Below are 17,211 nucleotides of genomic sequence, written 5' to 3' on the forward strand. Positions count from 1 at the left end.
ATGTGGACTTTCTGTTGTAAAAAGAATCCCCAAGGTCCCAGTTTTCTTCTGCTTTTCTAGAACCTGACATCCTCCTGACTGTTCCTTCTAGCCCAGGCCCTGGAAAGCCCAGGGTGGGAGGAGGGTGGCCTTGGCAGGGAGCAGCTGAGGTTTTACCACGGCGGAGTTGGGGTGGGAGCAGGGCAGGCCAATGCCAGAGGCAGAGGTATTCCCGGAGCTGTCTGTCCCTTCTGCACCTTGGTCATCACGGACGCACCCCCAGGCCCTTCCCCTTTGATGAGTGGCAGAGCAAGCCAATCAGATACCACAGATGAAAACCTCTAGTGCCCCATGCAGTGCCTGGGGTCAAAGAGGCACAATTAGAGTGCTCTCTGGGGGCTAGAAGGGCATCTTGGCTTAAATGTTCCCCTGCCCCTTATTTTCCCAAGCATAGACCCTCCTCCTACAGTCACTCCCAGCCCAGAGCCCTCTGCAGTTACTTCTATTCAGATCCCTGGTCCCCAGTAAGGGTGGCCCAGGTCATTGATCTTCATGTAGCCGGCACCAGCACAGAGCCTGGTATGGGACAGGTGCTCCGTAATGCCTGTTCTAAGATGACTGGCTGGAGGGATGGGGCTGCAGGGAATGAATATGAATACCATACTGGGCTAGCGATCACAGGCACTGAGGCACTTCTGAGGACCGGAGGGGTCAGTCTTGCTGTTTTAAGTGGTAATTGCAAATGATTTGGTACTCTCTGGACCAAATGCCAGCTACCATCTGAGAATGGGACAGAAGTGGACAAAGATTTTCAAATAATAGAATTGACTTCTCAAAGCCCCAAGAAAACCCTCTCAACCTTCCTCTCGGGCCATTGTTGAAGTGTAAAGGAGGCAGGTTAAACACAGCTATAATCATCTTAGAAAAATGGAAATGGGAGAGAATAGAGTAGGTTTATGGTAAAATTTGGGGAACCTTTTTTTTTTTTTTTTTTTGAGACAGAGTCTCGCTTTGTTGTCCAGGCTAGAGTGAGTGCCGTGGCATCAGCCTAGCTCACGGCAACCTCAAACTCCTGGGCTCAAGCGATCCTCCTGCCTCAGCCTCCTGAGTAGCTGGGACTACAGGCATGCACCACCATGCCTGGCTAATTTTTTATATATATATCAGTTGGCCAATTAATTTCTTTCTATTTATAGTAGAGACGGGGTCTCGCTCTTGCTCAGGCTGGTTTTGAACTCCTGACCTTGAGCAATCCGCCCGCCTCGGCCTCCCAAGAGCTAGGATTACAGGCGTGAGCCACAGCGCCCGGCCAAGGGGGAACCTTTTCATTGTGAAAAATTCTAAACATACACAAAAGTAGAGAAAATGGTATTCTGAACCCCCAAGAATCCATTACCCATATTCAACACTTCTGACCAATCTTGTTGCATCTGTACTCCTCACACTCTTTCCCCACTCCCTAGATTATTTTGAAGCAAATCCCAGATGTCATATCTTTTCATCCATTCTAGGATGATACTGATATAGCTCAACAACCCCACTAGGACCATCGACAATGGTCACGGTCAACACGTGAGTCAAGGGTGAGATTCAAAGCTCCTGTGCAGCCCCCAAAAAGTGCTGGCACACTCAGGGGGAGGCGTCATGACTTGGAATCTCAACTCGGGAAGAGCAGCCCCAGCTCTGCCCCCAACTGCTGGGTCACCCAGGGTCAGGGCTTGTTGCCTATGGGAGACTCACTTTTTCCACCTATAAAGGTGGCTTAATGAGGCCCATCTGGCATCCACCAAAGGCCTCAGGGCATGGCAGGCTAGCCAATAAAAGTCACAGAGTGCTTGGCCAACACAAAAGGAGCTGCTGGGGAGTCTCATGTCCTCTGACAGCTCCACAGCTGTTTTACATACCTCAAGAGCCCTGGGAAGATGCTGAAACCTTCCAGATGAGCTCAGAATTCATCAGAGTCAGATCCTATCAAAGCAGCCCTGATTGTTTTCAATGTTACCTGGCATCCAGCCTCTACATCTTCTCTCACCCAATTCCTTCTGCCTGGAAACCCTCTCTCTGTGTTGCTAATTCTCCCCCTTTTCACAGCCCTGCTCAGAAATCTCTCCCTTTTTACATGCCTAAGTCACACTGCCTTTTGCCACTGAACTTCTAGTGGCTCCTGTACTTATGCACTTATGTTTGAATTTTGTATGATTTTGCACAAGAATAGCTTGTCTCCCAGTTAGACAGTACACTTTCCCCAAGTAAGGACTACGTCTCCTATGCACTGTAACCATTAGTACCATGTCTCACTTAGAGAAGACCCTCCATCATAAATTCGCCCATTTAATCTGCCCAGCTGAGAGCATCATGGGCCATTCACAAGACTAATTCCCAGGGCCAGAGGCCCTCACTGCAGCTAGAAGGCAAGCTCTGAAACCAGGCCCTCTGCCCCGAGAACCACCGGGGAATTTCAGTCCTATCCCCAAACCTACTGAATGAGAAGCTCTGAGTAAGAGGAACCAAAAACTCTGATGATTCTCTGATGCAGTGACTGGGAGACACTGGTTTAAATTTTTCTAAGTTCCCTTCTGCATCGAAGACATTATGATTCTGTACTTTTTGGAGAAGTCTCTTTAGAACAGCCCAGAAAAGATTCTAATCTTCTTGTCCAGGTCTGTAGGAAGAAAAACACTCACTTTTTAGATTTTTTCTTTCTCATTCATTCTGCATATCTATGGAACAACTATTATGTGAAAGGCTCTGCCCCAAATACCGTGATGAATAGAACCCCTGCCACAAAAGGTGTATGAGGGAGACAAGATATGTGCATGAGGAATATTCAAGACAAGAGATGAAAAATGCCTTAAAATCTCTTTTCTTTCTTTGCCCTTTGCTTGGTGAGCAAAAGATAAAGTTAAAGGAGAAAGAGCATCAATATTTCTCTCCACCTCTGCCAACCCTGGTGGGACCCGACGTGGTGGCCCCTTTGGCTCAGAGACACACTGGACACAGGTTTGCCATCTACCTCCCCAGTAGCCAAGCTCCCTCCTTCTGGTAGCAGCTGCTCCTCCCTGATATTGCTCCAGAGGTCTGGGTAGGTCTCCACCCATGACTCTGAAGATGTAGCAGGCGGTCCAGGCCCAGCCAGTCACAGCACGGCCCACCCCTGGCCACAGAGGTTGGTTCAGGGATGTGTGCATGTGCTAAGCTAGTCCAATTTGTAGGAGCTTCTAGGAAAAACTCTGGCTCTCTCTTGTTGAAGGAAATGGAAGGATAAAAAGCCAGAGTTGGTGAAGTTACTATGGCCATCATGCCACTTAAAGGAGAGAGCTGGGGGCTGCTAAGGCCCAACCCAGGAAGCCCCCAATAAACAGAGCCATGAGGGTGGAAGACAGAGTGGAGAGAAAGCAAATCTGAATAATATCATTTGGGCCCTGAATCCAGCCATACCTGCAACCAGAGCTACTCCTGGACTTTTCATTTACATGATCGGATAAGTTCCTTGTTTTTACTTAAGCCAATGTGCTTAATTGAGACGAATTTCTGTTACTTGCAAAGAGAGTCATAGCTGATCCATATCAACATAGGGACCAAAAAGCATATGCTACTATGTAAGGGAAACATGCTTTAAGATGCTTTCATATATGTTATTCCATGTGACCTTCCCAATGACCCTAAGAGGCATGTGACATCCTGGGGAGCAGAAAACACATATACTAAGATCAGAAAACAATGTATTCTAGACCCTCCCTATTCAAAGTGTGCTCTGAGGACCAGCAGCATCAGTTAGAAATGCAGAATCACAGTGCTGCCCTAGACATACCGAATTGGAAGCTGCATTTTAAGAAGAGCCCCAAGTAATTTGCTTGCATATTGAAGCTTGAGAAACCCTATTAGAATACTATCTCTGCTGCTTCCTGACTACATAAGCAAATTACCTGATTTCTGCCTGTTTTTTCACCTGCACAACGGAGATCCTGATAACACACTATAATGACGCAGACATAGTGAAAAACCCAAACAGTGCCAGGTTTTAATCACCTTTCTTCCAGTAACCAAATACGATCCTGGACAAATTACTGATGCACTTCTGTTAGCCTCAGTTTCCTTATCTGTAAAATTGGGATAATAATACCTGTCTGACAGGACTGATGTCAGGATTCAAGTAAATAATATATGTAAAGTGCTTGGTACTCACCCCAGAGGACCAGGACACAATTAAAGGTACATATTATTGTTATTATTGTTGTACTCTTATAATTACTGCTAGTATCCACCCTACATAGCTACAGGGTGGGGTGATTATGAGGCTCAAAAGATGGTGTTTGAAAAAAATGCTTAAAGCCAAAGAACTCAAGGTCTAGTCCTTTTCTGATTTGAAAACAGGGGTTCAGAGAGGTTAAGCAACTTGCCTAAGGAACACAGGAAGGGATAGAGCCTTCCAATCTGACATAGGTCACATGATGCTTGTTGATGGATCTATGTTTACATGTTTTTCCTTCCACCAGACCAAGTTCCTCGCAAGCTTGCTACCTCTACATCCATGGCACCTGGCCCCGTTCCACCCACCGTGGGCACTCAGTGAACATTTGCTGGATGCAAACTTGACTATCCGACCTCTTTAACCCATGGTTTTTGCACCACTGCAAACTATCTTCCTTGGCAAAGTATTACTATGCCTTGGTACTTTAAGAAGCTGATTAGTGCTGTTTATCCTAATTAGAAACTTATGACAACGTCTCATTTGGAGACGAAAGCTCCACTGGGAACTCAAAGCATAAACTCAATTCTAGTTCCCAGGGGAGAATCCAGGAGAATGGGAATTTTGGCTAGGTACAGAACGGGCTGGGATCTTTTACTTGTCTGAGAGAAGCAATATGCTTTCATTAGAGTGAAAAAAAAAAAAAAAAAAAAAAGCTAGGTTCTGCCTGAAGCAGAACTGTTGGCACAGGAACTTTAGAGGCAATGATGTAAGCAAAGCAGAATCAGGACTTTGGCAACTGGTTGACATAGTAGTGATCCATATATGTAGACTTGTCGGAATACTAGTCCTAGCTAGAAACAATCACTGAGCCTTTGTCTTCTGACTCCAACCGTGGAGGCAGATTAAAGACTGAGTCTTGAACAAAATGGACCCTAAGTAAATGTGGAATGAGCTGAAATGAACTGGAAAAAACTCTATTAAATGGGACAGAAGAAAGCACAAAATAAGCAGGTAGATTTAAACATAATTATACCATTATTTACAGTAAATCCAAAAGGACTAAGTGCTCCAGTTAAGAGAACTCCTGCAAACAAATGGAAGTCACAATGCAAAAAAAATGGGCAAATGACTTGAAAAGAAACTTCCCACCAAAGAAGATCTAGATGGAATAGCTAATAAACATATGAAAAGGTGCCAAACTTCAATGGAAAATAAAAATAAAACCATGATAAACCATTATACTCTCCCCAGACAGGCAAAAATTAAGTCAGATAAGATAAAATGTTTGCAAGAATCTGGACCGTTGAAAACTCTCATACACTACTAGTAGTAGTACAAATTTGGGACAACTAATTTTGGAAAGAGTTTGCTATCATCTAATAAAGTTGAGGGTAGGCATGCCTTATGACTCAGCAATTCCAATTCTAGTTATTTATGTACCTCCAGTTATATGCTCCTGTGCATGTATCCCATGATAACATGTTTGAAAAGGTTCATATTAGCATTGTCCCTAATATCCTAAAAGTAGAAGCAATCCAAATGTCCATCAACAATAGAATGGATAAATAAATTGTACGGCCATACAACAGAAATTTACATAACAATGAAAATAAATAGACACACCCAACAACATGGATGACATAATGTTGAATGAAAGAAGCAAGATCTGTAAGAACACAGTATGATTCCATTCATACAAAGTTCAAAACCAGGCAAAACTAAACTATAATGTTTAGGGAGGCACATATAGGGGGTAGAACTATAAAGAAAAGCACAGAAATGATATTCCCCCAAGTCAGGAGAGTGGACAGGGAAGGGCTGAGCATGGGGAGGGATTCACAGGGGCTTCTGCCTGCTGTCCACATTCTAGTTCTTGACTTTGGTGGCGGTTTTGTGGTATTTATGCGATCTCACCTATTAAGGCTTTTTAAATTTTACAATATATAATTATCTACTTTCTGTATGTATGTAATACTTGACAATAAAACAAAAAAGCAGCAAAACAAAGAAAGAAATGTAGACCAGCTAAAACAAAAACAAAGCCCAGTTTGGAATAATCCAAATTTATCTCTGAGTTCTGACAGTGGCCAATTGAGTCAAGTGCTGCTTAGAAGGACTTCTATGGGGCTGGATTAAGACATAAATATGGAGAGGAGAGAACAGTAAACAAAGCAGGTTGACAGAGGACACAAAATTTACTGAAGGCCTATTAGGTAGAAAAGGAGTTTGCATTCAGTAGTGGAACTCCCACTACTGAGAAGCAACCACCTTTCCCCTCTGATTTCCTCCTTCAAGACTTTCCCTGTAAACATCTTCCCCTGGAAAATCTTCCTCGGCTGCCAAGTAGTCTTGAGCATCCCTTTGCATTTTGAATTACCTCAATGAGCACTTCGCTTGCCATATTGTAAGGGTTCACCTTCCCAAGTAATATACACAAAGGCAGTGAGGAATTTCTAAATCTTTTCCCATCCTCTCCTTCCCACCAGCACTTAAGTCAGTCCCTGACCAGTAAGAAAAGCTCAGCTGATGCTTGTGAATGGCTGCATGAAGGAGAGAATGCTTTTACCTTTAGCTGCAATTCCTTGTATCTCTTGGACATCCGAATGAGCAACTTCTCACCATTGATCACAGCAGATTTCTCTTGGTAATACTGGACCATTGCCTGGGCAGCTTCTGTGTAAGCCATCTCTAAAAAGGCCTAAGAAAAAAAGGAAGGACACATATTGGACTTGACTTTAATGCTCCTAAATAAAACTCAGTACAAGGTATGACTCCATGTATATGAAGTTCAAGAACAGGCAAAACTAATAAATGATGATAGAAGTTAGAGCTGAGCTTCCCTCTGGGCAGGGTGGGACAGGGTACTGACTGTGAAGGGGCATAAGGAAATCTTCTGACATTCTAGAAATGGTCTGCGTCTCAGTGTGGGTGTTAACTATATGTGTGTACGCATGCGAAAAATTAATGGAATTGCACACTTAAGACTAGCGTACTGGCAGGGCATGGTGGCTCACGCCTATAACCCTAGCACTCTGGAAGGCCGAGGTGGGCAGATTGTTTGAGCTCAGGAGTTCGAGACCAGCCTGAGCAAGAGCGAGACCCCATCTCCACTAAAAAAAATAGAAAGAAATTAGCCAAACAACTAAAAATATATAGAGAAAAAATTAGCCGGGCGTGGTGGCATATGCCTGTAGTCCCAGCTACTCAGGAGGCTGAGGCAGGAGGATCGCTTGAGCCCAGGAGTTTGAGGTTGCTGTGAACTAGGCTGATGCCATGGCATTTTAGACTGGGCAACAGAGTGAGACCCTGTCTCAAAAAAAAAAAAAAAAAGAAAGAAAGAAAGACTAGTGTACTTTACACACTTTAGAGTATGTATTTCACACTTCAATGAAAAGGAAAAAAAGTCAGTATAAGGAAGAGACCTTTTTGATCTTATGTGTTCAAAGAGACCTTTTTATTAACTCCACCAAAAGAGCTCATTATAAGATGGCCCCTCTCCTGATTCTCACAGTTATAAAACATTATTCTTAAGTATGTCCATCCTGGGCTACATCATGCTATGAAGCCCCTCCAGGATGGGAGGGTCCATGAACCCACAGATCCCAGAGGGAGCCGTTGCACGTGTGGCCTTGGACTGACCCCTACAAAACTCGCTGTTTGGTGGTGGGGACAGCAAGAGACAAAAGTACAAGCCTCAGTTATGCGATCTCTCACTTTCCTTATAAAGAAAGAAATATACTCAAAAACTCAGGACTCTCCTAGGCTTGAGCGAAGGCCATGTCGTGAGTTAAAGAGAAAGGAAAACCCCTGGTTATGTTTCCATGGTATCTTTCATATGTATTTAACTGTTGTGATAAAACACTCACGAGAAATGTGCTTTTCCATTCCTAGAGAGTTTCCAAATAGACTGTTTTGACAGACCTGTCAGTTACCCCAGTAGCTGCTATGGCAAATTCGTTGTCATTGTTTCTTAGATTTGTTTGGTTTGTGCTATACTGATGATGTGCTGACTCTGGCCCTCTCTCTGGAGAGGGAAACGTGGTCTGTGACAGGGGAGCCCTCATCTGAGCCCTTAACTCTCCCGCTTCCTTGAACCAAATGGGCTAAACAAGCTCATTCCTCCTCCTTCCTCCATGTTTATTTCTGAATTTCAGATCCACGGTTCTCGCCATGTTGTCACAGTCCATGGCAGAAGTGTGGGCGACTAAGAAGTCGAGATTCTTTAGGGTTTTATTTCAAATTCGGCCAGCTTTCTAACTGCTTCTTTCTTGATATAAACATTTTAGCACCTCCGGCTCTCACCTCTCAAATGGGAATAACACTAATCTAGGGAATCTCGCTGCATTAATGTTGCAAGCTGAATTCTGCACATTTACCCAGGATAGAATTTCTGAGAAGTAGGAGGAGACTGAGTAGTCTATCCCAGGTTGATGGAGGGAGGCCATTGAAGATCTGATGTGACTTTGAGTCTCCAAAGTTTATGCCTTAACTAAGAAAAGAATTCCTCCTGTGCCTGCTCCTCTGATTCATAAAGTAAAAATATTTGGGTTGTTTTTTTTTGTTTTTTTTTTTGAGACAGAGTCTCACTCTGTTGCCCAGGCTAGAGTGCTTATGGCATCAGCCTAGCTCACGACAACCTCAAACTCCTGGGCTCAACCAATTCTTCTGCCTCAGCTTCCCAAGTAGCTGGGACTACAGGTGAGTGTCACCATGCCTGGCTAAATTTTTTCTATTTTTAGTTGCCCAGCTAATTTTTTTTCTATTTTTAGTAGAAATGGGGTCTCTCTCTTGCTCAAGCTAGTCTCAAACTCCTGAGCTCAAGCAATCCTCCCTCCTCTGCCTCTCAGAGTGCTAGGATTATAGGCATGAGCAACTGCACCTGGCCTAAGTAAAAATATTTAAGAAAATATTCTGATTTCTGACCACTGGGGGTATAAATTCCCCCTCTGACTTTAAAAATGAAGACAAACATATTTAGTCTTCACCTACTGTCCTGCTGGTATATCCATGGGCCTTACTCACTGACACCATGGACCAGTAAAAATACCCAAAACATAGGCAGGCCATCAGGTTAGCCCAAAACATAGGCCATCAGGTATGATAAGTGTAGAAGATAAGACTATAGCATTAGCTCAGAAGTTTGGCAACACAGTGAAGAGACTCAAGTCCATACGTTTCTATTTTGGGGCCAATTAGATTTTTTACATTAATAGGCACCTCATTCCAAAGCACCTCCCCTCACCTCTAGGCAATTCACAAAGGCCTGTACCCATCACAAGAAGGGTAGGGTGAAACAAGGAGAAACAAAACAACATCACCAACAAAAACCTCCATGTCATGCCAACAGAAGGCCAGCTATGTATCACCTCTTTATGTGAAGAATAGCTTCTTTTTAAAAAATTATATAATTCCCTTTCATCAGTGTGTGGTCTATCCCAAACATACTGGAGCAAAAGTGCCCCAACCTACCTGATTAGTTGACTTCATAAGGATGTAATTAGTGACCTTTCCAAAGGGCAGTCCCAGGTTGATGACGTCATTCTCGGTGCAGCTTCCTTCGGGCAGATTGCAGATGTGCACCACGCGGCCAGCACCTTTCCGCTGCGCAAACTGGTGGGAACAAAGAGCAGTGGCTGGTCTTCGAAAGACAGTTCCCTCTTCCCCTCTACTCCAGACATTGCTAATGGCTCTCTTCCCTCAGACAGTGATTGCAAAGCTGTAATTTACAATATTAACGAAGGAAAGGAATCCATTCTCAGACACACAAAAAATATCAGTTTTATGCCATCTCTTCACAAAAAGGATTCACAATTTTTTTTTTTTTTTGAGACAGGGTCTTGCTCTGTCACCCAGGCTGGAGTGCACACAATAATATTTTTAATGAGCAATAATATCCAGGGCCGTGCAGGATATGAGGAGGTGGGCATATTCATATGCTACTGGTGGGAGGTTGAATATCTATAACCTTTTGAGAATATACTTTAGCAACATTAAATAATACTTAAAATATACACAGCCTATGATCCTGCCACCTCACCTTTAGAAATCTATTTTATAGGAATAAAAGCACCAATATGTACAGGAATATTTATTGCAGTCATTTATGAGATGGCAAAAATTTTGGAAACAGCCTAAATATCCAACAATAGGGAAATGTTTAAGTAAATGATGGTTCAAGCATACAGTGGAAAACTACCTAGCCATTGCAAGAAGGAGGTAAATGTGCTGGTATGGAACAAATTTTAAGACAGATTGTTAAGTTAAAAACAGGTTGCCAAGTAAATAGTATGTATATTATGATGCCATTTTTGGAAAACAAAACAAAAATATGTGAGAAAAAAATAGATGAAGCAAGCATAAAAATTTTGATAATTATTGGAACTCGGTGATGGGTATACATGGGTTAATTTATTAGTCTCTACTGTTCTGTATGTTTGGTAATTTATTGCAATAAAAAATGCTATCAGCACAGACAGAGGGAGGCACGGAGCATATACATCAGCCTGTCAATGCTGGTTATCTTCAGAGGAACAGAATGGGAAGGGAGTAAGATGAGCCTGAGCCTTTTTCATATACACCTCATATTGCCTGACTTAAAATTTTAAAAAATTACAATAAAGAAAAAAGAACATAGAAAAGTTTGTGGGAATCTAATACATAAGCATTGTCATTCGCAGTAACAACCTGTGGTCTGGGGCAGTGGTTTTCAAAACACTTTTAGCTTGAAATCCTTTCTCCAAATAAAGCTTGCTCACTAGCCTAGTATATTCGACAAATAAAAGAGGAGCTATTCTGGTTAAACCTTGGGGTCCAACACCCCGGTGCCCCCCAACCTGGCAGTCCCAAAGGCCCCACTAAGGAATGCAGTTTGGAAGCTGAGACCTGGGCCTAATCAAAGCTCCTGGAGGGAGGAAGTGTATCTGTCTGGTTTGTGCAAACCTTAATCAGCCTTGAATTTCCGAGTGGTTCAAGAATTAGTAATCATAGGCCAACCCAATGTGGAAGAGAAGGATGCAATTTTCCAAACCTGAAACACATTCTATAATAATAGCACAGCCTACGTTTGCATAATCACCATTTTCTATGACAAAGTGAACTTCAACATCTAATTACATTTGATGTGGGTCTAACTCTGCTAAGGTAATACAGGGGGAAGTCTGAGGTCTCATCCCAAGCAACAGCTAATACTTGGATAATTCTAGCATGAAAAGCACTCATTTGTCTCATCTGGGGCTGTGAACAATTAGAGCCAGTAAGAGGTTCCTTTTATGGTTCAGCCCTGAATTGTAGAAATCCAAGTGCCCCTCTGAGACACCCGCTGTGCAATGCTCAGGGGTTAAGCACTTTCCCAAAGGGAGCAAGGGTCCAGTGTGTGGCTCAGGCAGCTCCTCAGAGCACTGCTCGCCTGAAGTGCAAATGGACTGTCCATAAGCTGGGAGACTGAGCTCCCCTTTGCAGGGGTGAGGGGAGGAGGGCTGTTAGAGGCAGCATTTTTGCCTCCTATTAGGGTGAGTGGTTCACATACAGATGCAGACACAGCTGAGCTTTCCAGCAGGGCTGGTCCTCTGAGTTTATCACAAGGAGGACTGAGGCCGGGCACTCTGCCGGGTCCCCTCTTAGCCAGGCACATTTCTGCCCCGTGTGACTCTGCTGTGGTTGGTCTGGGCTAACGTGTGCTTGGATGGCAGAGCAGACTCGCAGGCGGTTGGGGCCTGATTCCACTCTTGGCCTGTCCAGTTGCTTAGTGACCAGGCACGAGGACCAGCGCCTCTCTCGTTGTCTCCTCCAGACTGAAAGGGCGACTCAAGAGGCTTTTATCTGAGTGCAGCACAGCAACTGCTGCTGCTGGGCAGTGAAATACTCCTCCCGAAGAATAAACCCCCTGGCAGCCGCCAGCCACCGAAGAACAGAAGCATTCATGCTGTAGACGTCATTACCAAAGGCACTGAAAGGAATGGGTCTCAGTTAAGGTTTTCACTCAAATTATAAAAATACATTTCTTGAGTGCTTTCTTCCCCAAGATTCTAATCAGAAATAGAAATTGGATTGTATTGATGCTCTTGTTGTCATTTATTAAGACAATCCTGAGAGTTTTAGTTTTCTTCCAGTTAATATTAATTTGGAGGTTTCCAACTAGTGAACTGCAAATGGGTTATAGCAGTGCCAAGATATTGATCCCTCAGGCTGAAGGCCAAGTGCCTCTAGTGACCAGGACCAGCTTCTTCAGTTAAACCGGTTTACTTCAGTCGATCATTTTCTAAGTGAGCCACGAATTGAAAATCTTGAGAGTCGCAGCTCTGGAGAATCGCTGTATCAATAGTTTCCTTTGTGATGTGTCTCGCTGCATGGCATGTGGTAGATCCTATCTAGTTAGAAAGAAATTGACTTTTATGTGTTATATTCTTTTGCCAATATTTTACTTAGGATAGCTTGGTCAAGTTCTTTTCTGCCCATTGATCTAAAATAAAGTATCTTTTTGTTGTTGTTAAACTCAATTTAGGTTCAAAACCATATTTGATTCACAAAAGGTGTATTCTGTGCTATTCTTGAAACAGATTGTGTGAACATGGCTATTATGTGCCCTATGCCCTATGGGAGATGTGAATGGTGAGAGGTGAGGTCCCTGGTTGGTACATCTAGAGTGAAGTTAGTATGTTGGGGACATGAACAACCCTGAGTGCTTTTGAGCAAGCCGTGTGGTGCTGTACAGTAATTCCCAACCTGGCTTCTCTAATAAGCCTTTAAGGGTCTTTGAAGGTAATAATTTCACAGGGAGGATGGGGCTAAATGTTGTTTTTGACATTCAAAAATCCAAGTTGAGATCACACTTTTGAGTTTCTTTACTGATACAGTAACCTGGTGTTAAATTAAACTAAATTTGGCCTGAGGATGCCTCCGTACTGTGAGTCCTTATGTAATGAACTGCAATCTAACTCAGTACATAAACTAACTGAAAGCCTAACTCAGGAGTATACTTTTGTAACAGATAGCTGAGTCTCAGCCAGTCACAGCAGCCGAGCTTCAGGCACTCGCAGGCGGCCAACTCATCAGACCATGTTCAAATAACCAAATGCAACAAGGAGCTGCAACCAACCAAGCTGTTTCTGCACCTCACTTCCATTCTCGTCCTTAATGCTGCCTACGTGGCGGAGTGGAGCTCTCTGGCCCTCTTCTGGTTCTGAGGGCTGCCAGATTCACAAACCACCCTTTGCTCAATCAAGTCTGTTAAATTTAATTTGTTGAAAGTTTTTCTTTTAACACTGATTAGATCTTAGGCTGATCAGAAAGTCTAATTGGTACATCTGTGTCCTTCATTAATAAAAATGGGTCACTAGTTAAATAACTCATTAATACAAGTACTTTGGCAGATAAAATCTTTCCAAACACGGAATGTAGGACAGGGTTGCTTGGGGTAGAAGTAAATGCTGAAAGAGGATTTGGGGTATAAAAAGCTTAGGACGTCCTAGTAGAAAGAACATCAGCCTGGAAGTCAGAAGACCTAGATCGGTTCGAGGCCCGTCATCCACTGACAATGTGCATAACAGGGACAAATCAGTTTCCCTTTCTGGGCCTTAGTTTCCCAATGTCTGGAATGAGGGAGGTGACCTATATGTCTATAATCCTTTCCAGATGTGAAATATCTATGCTTATATGGCTCTAAGTTTTCAAATTCCACTCCTCCCACAAGTCTTGCCAAGCTAAACCCTAAGATCCAGGATAATGATAACTTTCTCTAAATGTGCTCAGCATAAACAGGAAGCCCATGTCTTTCTCACTCCCTGTCCCAATGAATGTAATGTCTGTTCTCCCTCTCCATGTGATCGGCTATATAACTGTGCATCCATTCACAAGCATGTTCACCTTTCAGACGTGCTCGTCTATGCTGGTGATAGTCTCATCTTTACCGAAGATGAGCTCCAAGCAGCCAGTACCTTATTTATGAATAATTCTGCAGCCATGGTGCCCAGCAGGAGTTGAGATGATACACAAATGAACTAAAGACACACAGGCCTGATGCCTCTCTGAGAACAGACCCACATCAAGCTTTAATAATTTAACCGGCACCAGGGTCAGGGCAGTAGGAAAATCAGACCCCGAGTCTGTGTCTCTGCTCCCCCCGTGACTAGCTGTGGGCCAGTTACTGAGTTATGCCAAGCCCCAGTTTGTTTATCTACAAAACAGGGAGAATAAAAGTTGATTCCTCAGGACTGTTGAGAAGATGACATGACACAACCTATGTAAGGTGCCTGCTTAGAGTGGCTGGCATCCAGCAGGTGCCTAAAATAAATGTTTATCTCCTTCTTTCTTCCAACACTTAAAAGATGTGCTATAATAATCCTGGATTGGGAAAAAAAAATTTTTTTTGCTGTGATTAGGTACCAGAAAGTCCATGTTCTTAGGAAGTTCATGCTAAAATAGAGGTGAAAAGGTACAATATCTCCAACTTACTCTCAGATGATGATTTAGAGGAAAAATGCATAACTGACTTGACAGATAGATAGATTAATAGATAACAGGTGAGAGAGAGACAGAGGATAATAAAGTACGCGGGGCAAAATATAAAGGAATCTGGGAAAAGTGGTGAATCTGGGAAAAGTGATATGGGAGTTCTTATAACCTTTTCTGTAAGTTTGAAATATATTAAAGGTCACCCAAAAATAAATTTTAAAAGATGTGCACTGGGGCAGAAGAGCAGATTGAGGTGCTGATGGGCTCTCCCTGCTTAGCTCCCGGGAGGCACACGTGTGACAGATGCACTGGGAACTTTCCAGCCCAAGGTCAAATCTCTAAGAGAGCGAAGGTGCAGGGGTTGCAACCAGAGCCCTAATTACCAACCTCCAGGGACAAGCATCCTTTCTCAGTCAGGGGGGAGGCTGCAGCCTGCCTGCAGGCCAGCACTGACCTCGAATGGCCCCCCTGTGGGATCGGGAGCCTAGACTGGTCCCTTTTCACATGCTGTGGCCACTCATTTAAAACCAGATGCTGCTGCTTCTAATGGTTCATATGGCTGGGTCCCAGGCCTCTTAACTCACCCACAAGTCTTTTATAGATGGGTGGAAATGCAAAAGGAACAAACAGACCTGTATATGAGGATTCTGAGACCTTTCAATGCCCTTTGGTGCGTGTAGGAACAGGCTCTGCAGGTAAGTTCAAAGAAGAGGCCCAAGTTCTAATAACTCAGAGTTCCAATAAAAATTTGGCTTGGGGCAATAGGCCTGTGGGGTGAGAGAAGTTTCTCAAGGTGCTTCCTAGTGCTATGAAGTATAGATTCATTCAATAAACCATTCCCGTGCTCCGGCCTGATCTCTCTTAGATGTGACCTAATTTCATCTGGCACAGTCTGTGAGCCTCTGCTGGTTTTGTGCTAAACACACCTAAGGAAAGACATGGACAAATGTTTATTCCTTGTGATGTTGACTTTGAGCATATGATGCGGATAGCAGATGGGTGTGCATTTCATAGATATGGATCTTGGCTACACTGGAAGGTAAGCAAAGATGCCTTTATTGATACTTTCAAATATTTTATAGAGGACATTAGCTTTGACTTACAGTGAATTTACTTTTATTGGTTCCAGGATTACCTATGAAATTTGGGAAGTTCACCTGCCCAGCAACTTCAACATGTCTGTAAACTTCAGAGTCGTGGAATGTTAAAGCTTCAAGGTCATCTAGTCCACACTTATCACTGTATACCAGGACACTGAAGCTTGGGAGAAGTTAAGGAACTTAATCTGTGGTCAATTAAACAGTGACAGATTTTCGATTAAAACTCAGTTCCCACTGAAAAATCTATCAATCACAGACTTGATCAATTAAGGTAAATACAATAAATGATATAACAAAATAAGATATGGCTTTATGTTCTGATGTGGAAAGATGTCTAGAAATCAATTAAAATATATACTGAGGGCTTATGGTAAGTAGAAAAAAAACCCAAATTATATCACAGATTATATATGGCATTATCTGTTATTTGCAAAAAAATATACTTTTACTAATGAAACATGCACACATACACTAGCTAGAGAGAGACATATTTATAGCAAAAGACATTTGCCTTCAGCTTTCTCTGCAAAGCTGGATTTTCTATTTTTTAAACTTCTATACTGTTAGAATGTTTTTACACAATGTTTGTATTGCTTTTACAACAAGAAAAAAGGATGAAGATTTGTAAAAAGAAAAGAAAAAAACTCAGAACACAAAACCTACCCAGATCTCCTGTCTCCCGCTCTTTGCTCTCTTTGAAAAAGCACAAGATGGCCACTGCTGAGGGGACAGGAGCAATGACAGAGCTAGAACCGTCGGGGGAGGGGGTGCAGCAGATGTCACATCAATTACTACTCCTCGTGCTCAAAGAGGTCAGGAGAGCAGAGTGCTCTGAGCCATGGACTTGGAAGGCCAGGGCAGGCAGACAGATGTTCTAGAAACAGCCAGCAATCTGGGGGCCATCTGTGACTTAAACCTCTGGCCTCCCACAAACATTTGTTTCCCTGAGCCTCAGTTTCCTTTTTCATACACATTCCCAGACATGCAGGGTCTTGGTGAGAAAGAAACCATAAAAATGATGTGTGTCGTCCCCGGCCAGGGAGACCCATCTGTGGCACTACGGAACTAAATAAACTCCAGGGTGGCTGGGAAAACTGCAAGGCGGTTTTATGGGGACACTCACAGGCAAAGTGCATCTTGGGCAAGGACAAGAAAACTATTTACAGCCTGAGAGGCCCCACGGCCCCTTCCAGAAACCTGATTACTCTGTTTATGACGCCTCCGGCAGCTCAGGAGCAAGAGCCTCAGCTCAGTCAGATGGCAGCGGCTTAAGTGAAAGTGAACACCCATCTCCAGGGACCATGAGGTGAGACGGGAGGGGCTGGGTGTCAGGCCTGTTCCTAACACTGGGGACAGACACAAATTACCCCACCACCGGCTAACACAGCACACAACTGTCAGTTCAGTGTCCCCTCGCTTCCAAAAATAAACACGGCGACGAAAGACGAATACTCTAATAGAGTTGAGACAAATTTAAATGCAGCCAAGGCT

The 17,211-nt window shown here is 43.4% G+C and overlaps 1 protein-coding gene across 2 annotated transcripts in view; it reads right to left on the reverse strand.

Moving 5' to 3' along the window:
* RBM20 (RNA binding motif protein 20) overlaps positions 1-17,211 on the reverse strand; it is a 169,022-nt gene that overhangs the window by 24,997 nt on the left and 126,814 nt on the right. For both annotated transcript variants that reach the window (XM_012771210.3, XM_012771217.3), the window contains exons 6-7: positions 9,641-9,781; positions 6,738-6,869 (exon numbers count right to left, since the gene is read on the reverse strand). In XM_012771210.3, coding sequence (XP_012626664.1) covers positions 6,738-6,869; positions 9,641-9,781 — 273 coding nt within the window. The remainder of the gene's footprint in view (positions 1-6,737; positions 6,870-9,640; positions 9,782-17,211) is intronic.

The sequence above is a fragment of the Microcebus murinus genome, chromosome 14 (assembly GCF_040939455.1).
Source record: "Microcebus murinus isolate Inina chromosome 14, M.murinus_Inina_mat1.0, whole genome shotgun sequence".
Classification (NCBI taxonomy): domain Eukaryota; kingdom Metazoa; phylum Chordata; class Mammalia; order Primates; family Cheirogaleidae; genus Microcebus; species Microcebus murinus.